Raw genomic sequence first — 15,172 nt, forward strand, 5'->3', positions numbered from 1 at the left:
GTCGCATGTACAGTAAACAACCTATAATAGGCCTATGCAACAAGAGCAAAAGCTATGATTCACCACCATCATCGAAACCAAAGGCTTGGACTTGGAATTTGAAATGGAGATGATGTGAATGCGGAGAGAGCAAATCAGTAATGTGATAACCGTTTGGATGTGAAACATGAGACCAGGAAATCGGAGTGTGATGGACTCAATATCCTCCTTGTCCCTCTGCTAGGCTGACGTGAGATTCTTTAGAGGCCTGAGGGTCAACACCGGCCCCAGCGTGGTCAAGACTCATCACATAATGAACAGAACCCAATGCACTTTTCAACAGACTTTATTTATAGAGAAACCAGATTGAAAAAAAGAGAGAGAGAGAGAGAGAGAGAGAGAGAGAGAGAGAGAGAGAGAGAGAGAGAGAGAAAACGGTACATACACGTTTAAAATAAGTCTGCTACTACAGACATCTATTAGACAAGACACACAGGCACTTACACATAGGCACATCAACAGAGTATCTAGACAAACATGCACACATACACTCACACACTTACATTTTAGACAGGCGTGCCAAAAGGGGGCTCCCTTATGGAACAGGACGTCCTGAAACTGCCAAGAGAAACACACTCCCTGAGCCAGCAGGGCCATTCCAATGTTATCCCGTGATTCTGCTTTTATGACCAGGAAAAAGTTTGACCCTTTTGCACTATCCTAGGAAAAAAGGGGGAAAGGGGGGAAGAAAGAAAGAAAAAAGTAACGTCTAAAAAAGAAAAAGGAAAAAAGTAATGTCTAAAAAAGGGAAAATAAAAAAAGTAATGTCTAAAAAAGGGAAAATAAAAAAAGTAATGTCTAAAAAAGGATGGGGCTTTGTGGCAAAAGTATCCCCTGGTCAAGCCACCATTTTCAGCTTTGTATAATTACCTATTTGTGGGCTTTTAGGAAGGGGGGAGTGGTTCCAATAAAAGGCAGCCTGCAACAAAAAGGCTGCGCTGTGTTGAGCAACAGAGGAAAGTTCTCCGTGAACAAGAAGAGGGAAGTGTAAAAAGGGAAGGAGAGCTGGGTGAGCACTGCGTGTACCAGACTCGGGGACTGGGTGTCACAATGGAATGTGTTGCAATAAGGTGTGTACTTTCTGGATTCTCTGGAAATTCAAGAGGACCGCAGCAAGAGCCAAGGATCTGGAGGCACGCACACATCCACAATCGTCAAAAACACGACATCTGCATTTGCACAAAAAAAAAACATAGTTCCCCCCCCCCACACAAAAACCCACATAAAAACCCCTCACAGACGTCAGGTAGCGTGGTGGAAATAAAACAATAGCCCCCCCCCCCCCCCCCCGATGTCTCCGACGTTTCACAAGCGGTGGGGATAAAAGGGGAAGTGACATCGCAGCGCACACCTCCGAATGGGAACTGATGCCGACTGAAGACAATGACAGACAACAAGAGGGAGGACAAAACAGGATGCTGGTCAAGATGAGAGAGCCCGAAATGTCAGACAGCCTACAGACTGTTGTCGCCTTGCAATCTTAACAGCCAACACCAGTCTGATAAGCTATCTCACAGGCCGAGAGAGTGACGACGCACATGCCTGAGACGCACACGCGTACGTACATCCAAAAAAACTGAACACAAAAAACACAAAAACAAAACAAAAATCCTCCTCCTACTTACCTGTGAAGGGAGAGAGAGAAAGAGTGGGTCTGAGCGCTGTGTGAGTGGAGCTGGTTGCGGCGCGCAGTGCTCGCTCGGTCGAGGCTCAACACTACCCCTCTGTTTTGAATCTACTGGAGTGATTCGTCTCCTGGCTCCGTCGACTGGGAGCAGTGCAACGGGTTCATTCTCGGGTTCAGCCGAGGTAACGGCACAGACGCTTTTCACTGCACAGCGCAGCCTGCCTTTTTTTCCCCTCTTTCCCCTCCCTCCCTCTCTCTCTCTCTCTCTCTCTCTCTCTCTCGCTCTCCGCTCGTGCTCGTGCTCGTGCTCGTGCTTGCACTAGCGCCCACTGCGCTCAGTCCAGCGTAGCACAGAAGAGGTGGAAAGAAATAGCAAAAAAAAAAAAAAAAGCATTTCACCGACAATTACGGCGTGTAAAAAAAAAAGGGGGGGACTGCGTATATCAAAAGCCAGCTGACGGTATCCGACGAGGGGGGAAAAAGTGCGGCAAAAAATACATATTGATCAGATAAAACGTTGCTCCACCGACAAGTAAAGACAAAGGAGAACACTTATTACCGTGAGTCTCCAGCCTGTTATTCCTGACTGTAAAACTGTCTCCAAGTGAGAGGGGACAGCTCCTATCTGTTACGCTAACACTAGCAGACAGCCTCCTAGTCTATTAGCGGAGCACAATCTGGTTTAGTCCATAAAAGATAAAAGGGAGGGCAACAAATGTGGCCGCCACGCAAACACAACCTACTATCTCTCTCTCTCTCTCTCTCTCTCTCTCTGTGTCTCTGTGTCTCTCGCTCGCACACTCAGCAGCAGGTCTGATTCAATATATGGCTGCATCTGGTCAAAGTGGCCCCCGGGCCTGACTGACTCGTGTGCTCTCTTCCTGGAAGCAGAACAATAAGGGCAGACAAAGGGACCAGCAGGGTGATTCATAGACCCGTTTATCAATTGTCATCCAAAAGTACCGCGATGAGCCTCACTGTACACACACAATAGAAGTGGCTGCCTCAAGCGCTATGTACAGGTTGATAACGCCATTCATATCTTCCCTTTCTGATGGCCTGAGCACTCCTACATGCATGTTGGTAGAAAGGGGACGGCCGAAAAGTGGACACAATTATTGACAGTCCTTTGACATGCCTCGTCTCGCCACAGCATATTGCCATTATTGCACAGCCGTCTAGCTAAAAGTAATAAATAACATAGAACGTCGTATAAATAAACTGGGACATGAAGATGATAAATAGGTCAACGAGGCCTTATGCAAATAATCCAACCTTTGTGTAGGTGTTACAGTACAGTCACTCACAACATAATCCAAGTAAACACAGCTTAGGCAAACCAAGGGTTGATATCAAGTGGCTCTATGGGTTGTAAGAGCTTTGAGGTTCTAGTGGAAGAAGAACAGAAGAACTTATAAGGCCTCGCTACTAGTGCCAGCAGCTTCTTCTCACATGCTGAGGAGCCCATTACACGTAGATGCCTTCACCACACTACAGCACACACGCACACACACACACACACACACACACAAGCACCTACCTTCAAAGAGAACAAACCCGCATTATCATCAAATGAAAAGCGTTCAACAGCAAGTCAATGGAAGTCCAAGTTCAACGTAAACATGTTGCTACAAAAACAATAGAAACCCAATGGAGGTGGACACTTCAGATAATGGCGTGGCGTGGCCTGTAGGCGCCTGGAGGGAGAGCACAGATGAGGCGAAGGAGCAGTGGAGCTTTGAGTGGAGCTTCTGAAGGAGAAGGAGCAGTGGAGCTTTGAGTGGAGCTTCTGAAGGAGAAGGCGAGAAGCTGCAGGGGCCTTCACTCCATCTTTCCCTCGGTCTGCTTCTCCTGCTGCTGCACGCGCTTGGCGTAGCTCTGGGCCATGGAGTTGACAATGGAGCAGACAAAGAAGCATACCATGACGACCACAATCTTCTCGAAGAGCCACGACAGCCAGTTCTCCTCCTGCCAGGAACCACAGAGAGGAAGGAGAGAGAGGAGAGCTCGGTCAGCAGTGCTGATGCGGAAGGCTAGGTGTGGGTCAGGCTCCATGTGCAGGACAGATAGAGATCAAGGGGGGTAATAAAACACGCGGCCTCCCCCCCCTAACACCCCCGCTGACCCCAGCCTCCACCACCTTCTGATCGCCTCGCTCCTCTCCTGTAACTGCAGGACGGCTCCGGTTACAAGGAAAAAGGAACATTGTTGTAGAAATGCCTTAATCTCTCGTTGTGCAACTCCACGTCTTATCCTCCTTCTCTTTTCTGTTGTTTTTCTTCTCCCTTTCTAGTAGGCGCGCGCGCGAGAGGAGAGGTGAAGAAAGAGAAGCGTTTTTCAATGAATCACTCAGAGAGAGAGAGAGAGAGAGAGAGAGAGAGAGAGAGAGAGAGAGAGAGAGAGAGAGAGAGAGAGAGAGAGAGAGAGAGAGCAAAAGAGAGATAGGGCTACAGCTACTACAACCGGCCCTTTTTGTTCTAGACAGGCTTTTTTGATGGATTGTCATTGGCGGGGGGCCCCATCTACAGTCAGTGCTGGGTTCAGGCAGGGCATCGAGTGCTAGTGTGTGTGTGGTGTGTGTGTGTGTGTGTGTGTCTGTGTGTGTGTGTGTGACACAAGGGGAGTGACCACACACACACATACACACACACACACAATCCCAATTGCTAAGATGGAGCATGAGTCAGCACGGCCCGTGCTACAGTAGTACAGTTCAATACAGCGAGTGGAGCCAGACCCCACACTGGCCCCTCCCCCCCTCCCCCTCCCCCTCCAGCCCGCCCAGTGCAGCGCCGGCTCCACTCTGTCATTCTACCACTGGCCCTAAACAAGCTTCTGTGATCGACAGTATCACTACAGATTATCACTACAGATTAAACACGCCTCCTGTGATCGACAGCATCACTACAGATTATCACTACAGATTAAACACGCCTCCTGTGATCGACAGCATCACTACAGATTAAACACGCCTCCTGTGATCGACAGCATCACTACAGATTAAACACGCCTCCTGTGATCGACAGCATCACTACAGATTATCACTACAGATTAAACACGCCTCCTGTGATCGACAGCATCACTACAGATTAAACACGCCTCCTGTGATCGACAGCATCACTACAGATTAAACACGCCTCCTGTGATCGACAGTATATAAATGGGTCAGAGATTAAAAAAATGGAAGACAGAGATAAAGTAGGGAAAAAAGTTGAGGGAGGGAGAGAGAGACAGAGAGAGAGAGAGAGAGAGAGAGAGAGAGAGAGAGAGAGAGAGGCAGAAGTGAGGGGGCCACATTCTTGTGTTGGCGCTTACATGTGAATGAATAGAGGAAAAAAGAAGAAAGGGGGCAGTGAGGCCCCCTGGTGTACTTACGGCCGGGGTCCCCTCCTCTCCAGAGCCCTGGTGCAGCTTGGCCTTCTGGGCCTGCAAGTAGTCCCTGAAGGGCTTCTGCAGTGCCGCACCCAGCACTGGAACAGCACTGCCTCCACCGAGAGAGACAGACAGACAGAGAGAGAGAGAGAGAGAGAGAGAGGGAGGAAAAGGAGGGAAAGAGGGAGGGAAGGAAGAAGAGAGAGAGGGGGGAAGGGGGGGGGACACAAATCACGTCACATCATTGTTACTCACCAGCCCAAGGGCAGCAACAAAGGGAGGCATGCTGTCCTACCTCCTGACTGTACAGTGTCGCGGTGAGAGAGACAGACAGAGAGACAGAGACAAAGACACACAGAGAGAGAGAGAGACGGAGACGAATGTGATCTCTTCTCTGCTCATCCCCCCCCCCCCCCCCACACACACACACACACACACACACACACAGAGAGAAAAAAGTACAGAATGTACCACAGCTATACTAAGTAGTGCAGCTCAACAACAACAAAAGATGAGAAAAATGTCAAAAAGAAGAAAAAAGTTGGATTGTCCACATACGGCAGCGGCGGCAGTAGACATCCACATTCTCCCGCTCTGCTCTCTCTCTCTCTCTCTCTCTCTCTCTGTCTGTCTGTCTCTGTCTCTCTCATACACACACACACACACTCCAGCTCACTCACACAGACACACATACTCCGCTCCCTCTCCCTCACACGCACACACATCGGTGAACCCGTTCAACTCCCCTGCAGTGCCTCTGCTCTGCTCTCCTCTCTCCTCTGCTCTGCACTGCACTGCTCTCCTTTCCTCTTGTCTGTTCTCCTCTTGTCTGATCTCCTCTCCTCTCTCCCCTGATTTCCTCTCCTCTCCTCTGCTCTGCTCTCCTCTCTTCTGATCTCCTCTCGTCTGATCTCCTCTGCTCTGCTCTCCTCTCTCCCCTGCTCTCCTCTCCTCTAGCCTGCCTCCCACTGCAGCGAGGAGGAGAAATGAATGACTTCTCAGAACTCTCACATTTATCACAGGCGGTTCCTGTAAGAACTGGTTTCAGCCAATTAATGAGGAAGTGAGTCGTACCCGAGCTGTGTCATCACTGGCTGAGACCTGCAGGGGGATGGCCCATGGGGGCGGGCGCTCCTGTAAGACGGCCCATATTAGGAAACCCTTTACGAGATTTTAGCCACCAACTACAAGCATACTACTCAACCCCCCCCACCCCCCCCCCCCCCCACCTTCACTCACTCACTCACTCACACACACACACACACACACACACACACACACACACACACACAAGAGAAAAAAAGACGTGAGAGAGGAGAGAGAGAGAGAGAGAGAGAGAGAGAGAGAGAGAGAATGCCCTAGAATAGAGAAATGGCGGGCCCATCCCTCGGCTGGAGTTAGTGATTAATCACTAAACAAATACATAGTCAAAAGCTTGGCTTATGCTCTTTTGTGGCTCGACACAAGTCAATTAGATCCCCTGAGCTATTGTTTCAAAGCATTCCTCGTGCGCCACTTTGACGTCTGTCTTTTGTTAATGTCGGGGAGGCATCATCAAAGCTCACATCAAAGATCTCCAAAGCAGGTTTTTTGCGTGGGCAGAGGTAATGTCACATACTGCTGGGGTTGATAGAAGTGCTGATAACTTTCTCTTTAGGAGGCAAGTCATTTCCGCCCAGCGCGCGCACACACACACACACACACACACACACACACACACACACACACACACACACACACACACACACACACACACACACACACACACACACACACACACACACACACACACACACACACACACACACACACACACACACACACCTATCTATCTCATGGTGAGAAGATTGTGTTAAATGAATGAGTTTACAACATGGAAGCCTTTTTTCTAATCATTAACCTGACGTAATGGATATCTTGCATGTGAATGGGCATAGAATAGACACAGGAAGTCTAGCAGGAGAAGATTAAGCTGGAAATGACACAAAAGAGAAACACACAACGTATCAAAAATCAACCAAGAACTTTTTTTTTTTTTTGGAGGGAAAGGAGCCTCTCCTATTTCCCCTTCCCCCCACTCCACCAAATTCTGAAGATTTCCATACACAGAGACTCACCAAGCTAATTGAAATACATAAACAGCGTCAAAAGCAGTCACTTATCTGCACGGGGAAGAGAAACATTGAAAGCATGCGAGAAATACACCAATTCAGCAGAGCAAAGCCAAACGGGCGAGAACAAAGAAAGCATGAGAAGCCGAGTTTTGAGAAATGGCGGGCGAATCATCCCCTACACGATGAGCAATACTGAGTCACGGGCACGGCCGGGCGAAGCAACCAACACAGAGGCACAAACCTCACAGTCAAAAACACACTTTTAATACCCCACAGCACCGTCTTGTCTCCTGCTCTCTGCTAAAACACTGGTGATTTTAAACTTTTGGGGATTTTTTAACTTTTTGCACAACTGTGACTATTTGTTGGATTTGAGTGTTTCTGCTGTAATTGTGTGCATACTTGACCCGTGAGTACCTGGAAAAACTATGTTGACGGTTCTATTTTCTGTGAAAGACGTTCAGCAAAGCATATCTGTCTTAGTTTGAGAGGAGCCTAACTTCCTGTTACCTGGAGTTTATGTGAGATTCTGTGTGATTTGCAGCATGCATGACCTAATGTAATAAATGGCATTGTCTTGAGTAATTGCTGTTGTAAAAGTTGCTGTTACTGTTCAGTAAAAGTTTGGAAATTTAAAATTCTCGTATTTGTCTCTTTGTGGGTTGTGTTGGTGAGGGAGGGAAAAGCTAGTACCAGAAATGTATTACAGCCATAAGGTGTTATTTGGTGAAATACTAGCCATACTACATACTATTCCATCCTATTTAGCCAACAGCCACTAACAAACCGTAACAACGTGCATTTTGAAATCCTGTGCTTTACGGTAAACAGTAAACAGAAAACAGAGAAATCTTCACTTTCACATTCCCCTCCCCTCCTAAATGAGACATTGTGGCCCCCAGAAACAGACAAATAAATCAATTTGAACAAAAATGATTTACAACACTTTTTTGAAAAGGAAAATGTCTGATTTTCACACTGTGAAGACTCTTGTCCCATTTCTGTAATAAACTTAAAGTCTCATTTATTATGGAAAAAGTCAGCTTGCTTCCATTCTGTTGAAGCGAATCTCGTGGTATTTCTCACTAGAAACATTGATGTGGAAGGGTTTGCATATTATTTGAGTCTTGTTCTTGATTAACAATTTAAAATGTACTCATGCCTTTAATCAGCCTACAACATCCTTGGTTTAAAAAAAAAAGTGTCTGTGATGACATTAAATCTACAGTTTTTGTGTTGAAATACTTTTTTCATCCATATAAATGTGACGGGAAAAGGGAGAGAAACTGACCTAGGAATATTGCAATGTATACTAATGCTATGTGATATTTCAAAAGAAATTCTTCCATTTGTTTCATGAGATAATCCTCCTTTTTTGTTGGTTTTTATATTCAAAAACACAAATGTCCACAATAAATCTATCATGAATTACAAAAACCTTGCAAGTTAATTACCTTGAACACATCAAACTCAACAAAACAAACAAAATCTACAGAAAAATGCAGTTCTTCGCACGTTCTTCTTTGAAAAATTAAAATTAAAATGTGGGATAGTAAAAAAAAGAAAGCACTAATAATAACAACAAATAAAACGTAGGAGCTTTAAAATGTAGGTGGTTTTTCAGTCATAAAAATCATGCATGTGTTGATCCTATCAAACTTTATAACTGTTGTTCACCAAGTGATTAAATTACTTCCAGAAGTTGTGTGTAAAAAAATAAAGAGCTTTACTTGCCTGGGTTATAAACATGACGTGCCTGTTCTCAGTATATATGACTAATTATATGAGTTATATCAGTACGGCATTATATTTGTATAGCTGTGAATATTCTTAAACATAGCCTCAGTGCCTGGTAATTAATTTATTAATGGCAGACGTAGGTGACACACAGGCTCCTACATATTTAGAGCAATGATCTCAGCTCTATCTCTAGCTATCAGCTGATACATTTAATTCAATAACATTAAATATGAGCCAAATTAATCAAGTCTCTGAAAGCTATAATAGATGCAGCAATTACTGTATATTGATTCATTTATCAGATGTAATTAACAACAACCTCTTAAAAACTAAAGTGTTAGACATAAACAAAATTCAAGCTAAGAGCTTTGAAACAAAATCAACATGCCAAATCAGGAGCCAGTCCCTAACATTATGTGGCCAGTTTAAACAGCAGCTCTGCAACTCAAACAGCTATGGAGTTTTATTTGTTGGTACAGGTCAAAAAAAAAAGTGCTTGGATTCCTTGGGGATAAAGGTAAAAGTTCAAAGTTGTTTAAATCAAACAGTGGTTCTCAAAGTAGGAAACCCCGGGGGTCCTTGAGGGGGTTCTAGGGGGTCCTCAGCAAAAAGGGGATAACTTATTTTCACTATAATTCCATCCATAATATAACACAATGAATGTATGACTATGTTGGTACTTTCTGTAATAAAACATCTAAAAGCAAAAACCTTTTCAGATGGGCGACCCTGGGACAAAATCTTATCAAATGGGGGTACGCGGTCTAATGTGTGTCATTTTAGGGGTCCTTGATGTGAAAAAGTTTGAGTACCACTGAAATAAAACACAGAAAGCAGACAGTGACTTGAGATGTACTTACTGTCTTTGTTCAACTTCTGTGACCTCTAAGCATGCAAAATAGCTTTTTTCTAAAAGGAGAGTACCACTTTTATTCAAGAAAATATACTTATTTTAGCCTTGGACAGTTGAATTATTATTTTAGAAAATTAACAACTCTCTCCCAAATCTACAGTAGAAACCACAGGCAGGACCATTGCTATTACGGTCATAGGTACAAGTCACTTTTCCCAGTTTTCCAATTCAGCCTCGATGGAATGGAATGCGTACATCTGTGCAACATCACAGTTTTACAATTTGCATATCAAGTAGTGAAATTGCAGGGGATGTCCTTTAGTGGACTAATATACACATTACACTAATTCTGCATCTAAGGAACATTTACAGTAGGTGCATCAAACCAGTGCACTGTGTTTTAGTATGAGATTCTATTCTGAGATAGTGAGGAGACCTGACGTGGAATTAGCTCATCATGATCATCATCATCATATTATTATTATTATTATTATCAACAACACACACACACACACACACACACACACACACACACACACACACACACACACACACACACACACACACACACACACACACACACACACACAGCTAAATATTGAGGATGCAGATATTTTGACATCTCCCCCTCCACAACTGATTTGATCGCAGCATAAAATGAAATGAGTCAGATCCTCACCGAGCAGCCTAGGGATGAAGCACAAAGTATGAAAATATTGCCTGCATGCAAATGAAGGGAGTCTCCACACCTAGAGGTAGCAGACACACACCTAGAGGTAGCAGACACACACCTAGAGGTAGCAGACACACACCTAGAGGTAGCAGACACACATCGTTTGGGAAGAGCAAAGATGTCTTGATTCAATTTATCAACCCACCAGTACATGGCACCTCTATGGAAGAAGCTGTGCCTGGCCACCATTGTCTGAAATGGTGCACTAATGTCTGCCCATTTAACCAGGAGGAAACTAGGCTAAGTAGATAAGAAACCAGGAAAGACATGAGGAGATCTGCTACAGCCAGACAAGGAGATACGGAGGGGAAACCCCCCCACGTCTCGGTTTCCTGCACCAAGTAGCGGCAGTAGCATGAATGAAAGGGTTAATTTGTGCGCGCCATCTCACTGTCTCATTTTTTAATGGGCCATCATTTCCTGCTGCTGTTCACACAGTACGGGCCGTCCTGGGTTCGCGTGGTGAAGCCTGAATTCCACAAGCCTCGAGTCAGAAGTGACCTTCGACCCCTCTCTGCCCCTTCTGAAGGCTCACCCTGCCTGCCACCTCCGGCTGCACTAACACTGATTCTCAACCCTTTTCATATGAAGAGCCCGTAACACCTCCGACCGCACTAACACTGAATCTCAACCCTTTTTATATTAAGGCCCCCTAACACCTCCGACCGCACTAACACTGAATCTCAACCCTTTTCATATCAAGGCTCCCTAACACCCCTGACCGCACGAACACTGAATCTCAACCCTTTTCATATCAAGGCTCCCTAACACCTCTGACCGCACTAACACTGAATCTCAACCCTTTTCATATGAAGAGCCCCTAACACCTCCGACCGCACTAACACTGAATCTCAACCCTTTTCATATCAAGGCTCCTTAACACCTCCGACCGCACTAACACTGAATCTCAACCCTTTTCATATGAAGGCCCCCTAACACCTCTGACCGCACTAACACTGAATCTCAACCCTTTTCATATCAAGGCTCCCTAACACCTCTGACCGCACTAACACTGAATCTCAACCCTTTTCATATGAATAGCCCCTAACACCTCCGACCGCACTAACACTAAATCTCAACCCTTTTCATATCAAGGCTCCTTAACATATCCGACCGCACTAACACTGAATCTCAACCCTTTTCATATGAATAGCCCCTAACACCTCCGACCGCACTAACACTGAATCTCAACCCTTTTTATATTAAGGCCCCCTAACACCTCCGACCGCACTAACACTGAATCTCAACCCTTTTCATATCAAGGCTCCCTAACACCCCTGACCGCACTAACACTGAATCTCAACCCTTTTCATATCAAGGCTCCCTAACACCTCTGACCGCACTAACACTGAATCTCAACCCTTTTCATATGAAGAGCCCCTAACACCTCCGACCGCACTAACACTGAATCTCAACCCTTTTCATATCAAGGCTCCTTAACACCTCCGACCGCACTAACACTGAATCTCAACCCTTTTCATATGAATAGCCCCTAACACCTCCGACCGCACTAACACTGAATCTCAACCCTTTTTATATTAAGGCCCCCTAACACCTCCGACCGCACTAACACTGAATCTCAACCCTTTTCATATTAAGGCCCCCTAACACCTCCGACCGCACTAACACTGAGTCTGAACCCTTTTCATATCAAGGCTCCCTAACACCTCCAACCGCACTAACACTGAATCTCAACCCTTTTCATATGAAGGCCCCCTAACACCTCCGACCGCACTAACACTGAATCTCAACCCTTTTCATATGAAGGCCCCCTAACACCTCCGACCGCACTAACACTGAATCTCAACCCTTTTCATATGAAGGCCCCCTAACACCTCCGACCGCACTAACACTGAATCTCAACCCTTTTCATATCAAGGGCCCCTAACACCTCCGACCGCACTAACACTGAATCTCAACCCTTTTCATATCAAGGGCCCCTAACACCTCCGACCGCACTAACACTGAATCTCAACCCTTTTCATATCAAGGCTCCCTAACACCTCTGACCGCACTAACACTGAATCTCAACCCTTTTCATATGAAGGCCCCCTAACACCTCCGACCGCACTAACACTGAATCTCAACCCTTTTCATATCAGGGCTCCTTAACACCTCCGACCGCACTAACACTGAATCTCAACCCTTTTCATATCAAGGCTCCCTAACACCTCCGACCGCACTAACACTGAATCTCAACCCTTTTCATATCAAGGCTCCCTAACACCTCCGACCGCACTAACACTGAATCTCAACCCTTTTCATATCATGGCTCCCTAACACCTCTGACCGCACTAACACTGAATCTCAACCCTTTTCATATCAAGGCTCCCTAACACCTCCGACCGCACTAACACTGAATCTCAACCCTTTTCATATCAAGGCTCCCTAACACCTCTGACCGCACTAACACTGAATCTCAACCCTTTTCATATCAAGGCTCCCTAACACCTCCGACCGCACTAACACTGAATCTCAACCCTTTTCATATCAAGGCTCCCTAACACCTCTGACCGCACTAACACTGAATCTCAACCCTTTTCATATTAAGGCCCCCTAACACCTCCGGCCGCACTAACACTGAATCTCAACCCTTTTCATATCAAGGCTCCCTCATTTAGTTCACATTAGAGACACAGACCCCCACTTCATTATGTCTCTCAAACCCAAATCTGAGAATATTTGCATTGTTAGAAACGGTTTTGTCCAGAATTCCAAGAATATCTCTATTGTAGATAGAGAGATGGCAGAGAGACTATGGCCATTCTACATGATCTAATTACTTCTTCTATCTTCTTCTAAATTAAAGAATGCGCCGGGGTCAGGCCATGCTCTGGCCTGAGGTACTGGAACACTGACCGCTATGCCAGCCATGTGCAAAACCAGTGTTTCAAACTGTAGTTTTAAATTGATCAATTTACTGGGGACCCCTTGGAACCCCCCTCAAGAACCCCTGGTGGTCCCTGGACCCCACGTGGAGAACCACTGCTCTAACACACACACACACACACACAACCTGGGCAGGAGATGATAGAGAACAAGGGCTCACATGACAGCCAAACCCCGGCCAGGTCCGTCTGGTTACGACATCATCACAACTGGCTTAAGCAATCGCTGGTGTTACCCAACGCTCCACAGGGCCACAGTTTACACCTAACACAACAGCGCAGACACACACGCACGCACACACACACACACACACACACACACACACACACACACACACACACACACACACACACACACACACACACACACACACACACACACACACACACACACACACACACACACACACACACACACACACACACACACACACACACACACACACACAGGAGTTAGGCCATGCTCTGACCTGAGGTACTGGAACACTGACCTCTATGCCAACCATGTGCAAAACCAGTGTTGGGGAAACTACTTTAAAACTGTAGATTACCAAACTACCAGCGACATCACAATGAAGAGTAGTTAAACTACATCTTAACTACTCTCAATCAAATTTAGCTTGTCAAACTAAAGCTACTTTCAAAAAGTAGCTCATCTACATCCAAACTACATCACCAGAAATGATCACATTTGAGTCTGGAATGTCATATTGTTACACAGAGGTACAACTAAACTGACAGAGTAAAGTGTAGGTGTGTTTGATTTAGGAAGTAGAGGTACAACTGAACTGACAGAGTAAAGTGTAGGTGTGTTTGATTTAGGAAGTAGAGGTACAACTGAACTGACACAGTAAAGTGTAGGTGTGTTTGATTGAGGAACTAGAGGTACAACTGAACTGCACAGTACAGTGTAGGTGTGTTTGATTTAGGAACTAGAGGTACAACTGAACTGACAGAGTAAAGTGTAGGTGTGTTTGATTTAGGAAGTAGAGGTACAACTGAACTGACAGAGTAAAGTGTAGGTGTGTTTGATTTAGGAAGTAGAGGTACAACTGAACTGACAGTAAAGTGTAGGTGTGTTTGATTTAGGAAGTAGAGGTACAACTGAACTGCACAGTACAGTGTAGGTGTGTTTGATTTAGGAACTAGAGGTACAACTCAACTGACAGAGTAAAGTGTAGGTGTGTTTGATTTAGGAAGTAGAGGTACAACTGAACTGACACAGTACAGTGTAGGTGTGTTTGATTTAGGAACTAGAGGTACAACTGAACTGCACAGTACAGTGTAGGTGTGTTTGATTTAGGAACTAGAGGTACAACTCAACTGACAGAGTAAAGTGTAGGTGTGTTTGATTTAGGAAGTAGAGGTACAACTGAACTGACACAGTAAAGTGTAGGTGTGTTTGATTTAGGAACTAGAGGTACAACTGAACTGACACAGTAAAGTGTAGGTGTGTTTGATTTAGGAAGTAGAGGTACAACTGAACTGACACAGTAAAGTGTAGGTGTGTTTGATTTAGGAAGTAGAGGTACAACTGAACTGATACAGTAAAGTGTAGGTGTGTTTGATTTAGGAAGTAGAGGTACAACTGAACTGACACAGTAAAGTGTAGGTGTGTTTGATTTAGGAAGTAGAGGTACAACTGAACTGACACAGTAAAGTGTAGGTGTGTTTGATTTAGGAAGTAGAGGTACAACTGAACTGATACAGTAAAGTGTAGGTGTGTTTGATTTAGGAAGTAGAGGTACAACTGAACTGACACAGTAAAGTGTAGGTGTGTTTGATTTAGGAAGTAGAGGTACAACT

The 15,172-nt window shown here is 45.3% G+C and overlaps 1 protein-coding gene across 1 annotated transcript in view; it reads right to left on the reverse strand.

Moving 5' to 3' along the window:
- Positions 1-2,537: 2,537 nt before the first annotated feature.
- Positions 2,538-15,172, reverse strand: part of LOC310781343 (vacuole membrane protein 1-like) — a 168,964-nt gene continuing 156,329 nt past the window's right edge. The window contains exons 11-12 of the mRNA XM_083641955.1: positions 5,042-5,147; positions 2,538-3,634 (exon numbers count right to left, since the gene is read on the reverse strand). Coding sequence (XP_083498081.1) covers positions 3,488-3,634; positions 5,042-5,147 — 253 coding nt within the window. The 3' untranslated portion in view covers positions 2,538-3,487. The remainder of the gene's footprint in view (positions 3,635-5,041; positions 5,148-15,172) is intronic.

Source organism: Poromitra crassiceps, assembly GCF_964638095.1.
Source record: "Poromitra crassiceps genome assembly, chromosome: 1".
Classification (NCBI taxonomy): Eukaryota; Metazoa; Chordata; class Actinopteri; order Beryciformes; family Melamphaidae; genus Poromitra; species Poromitra crassiceps.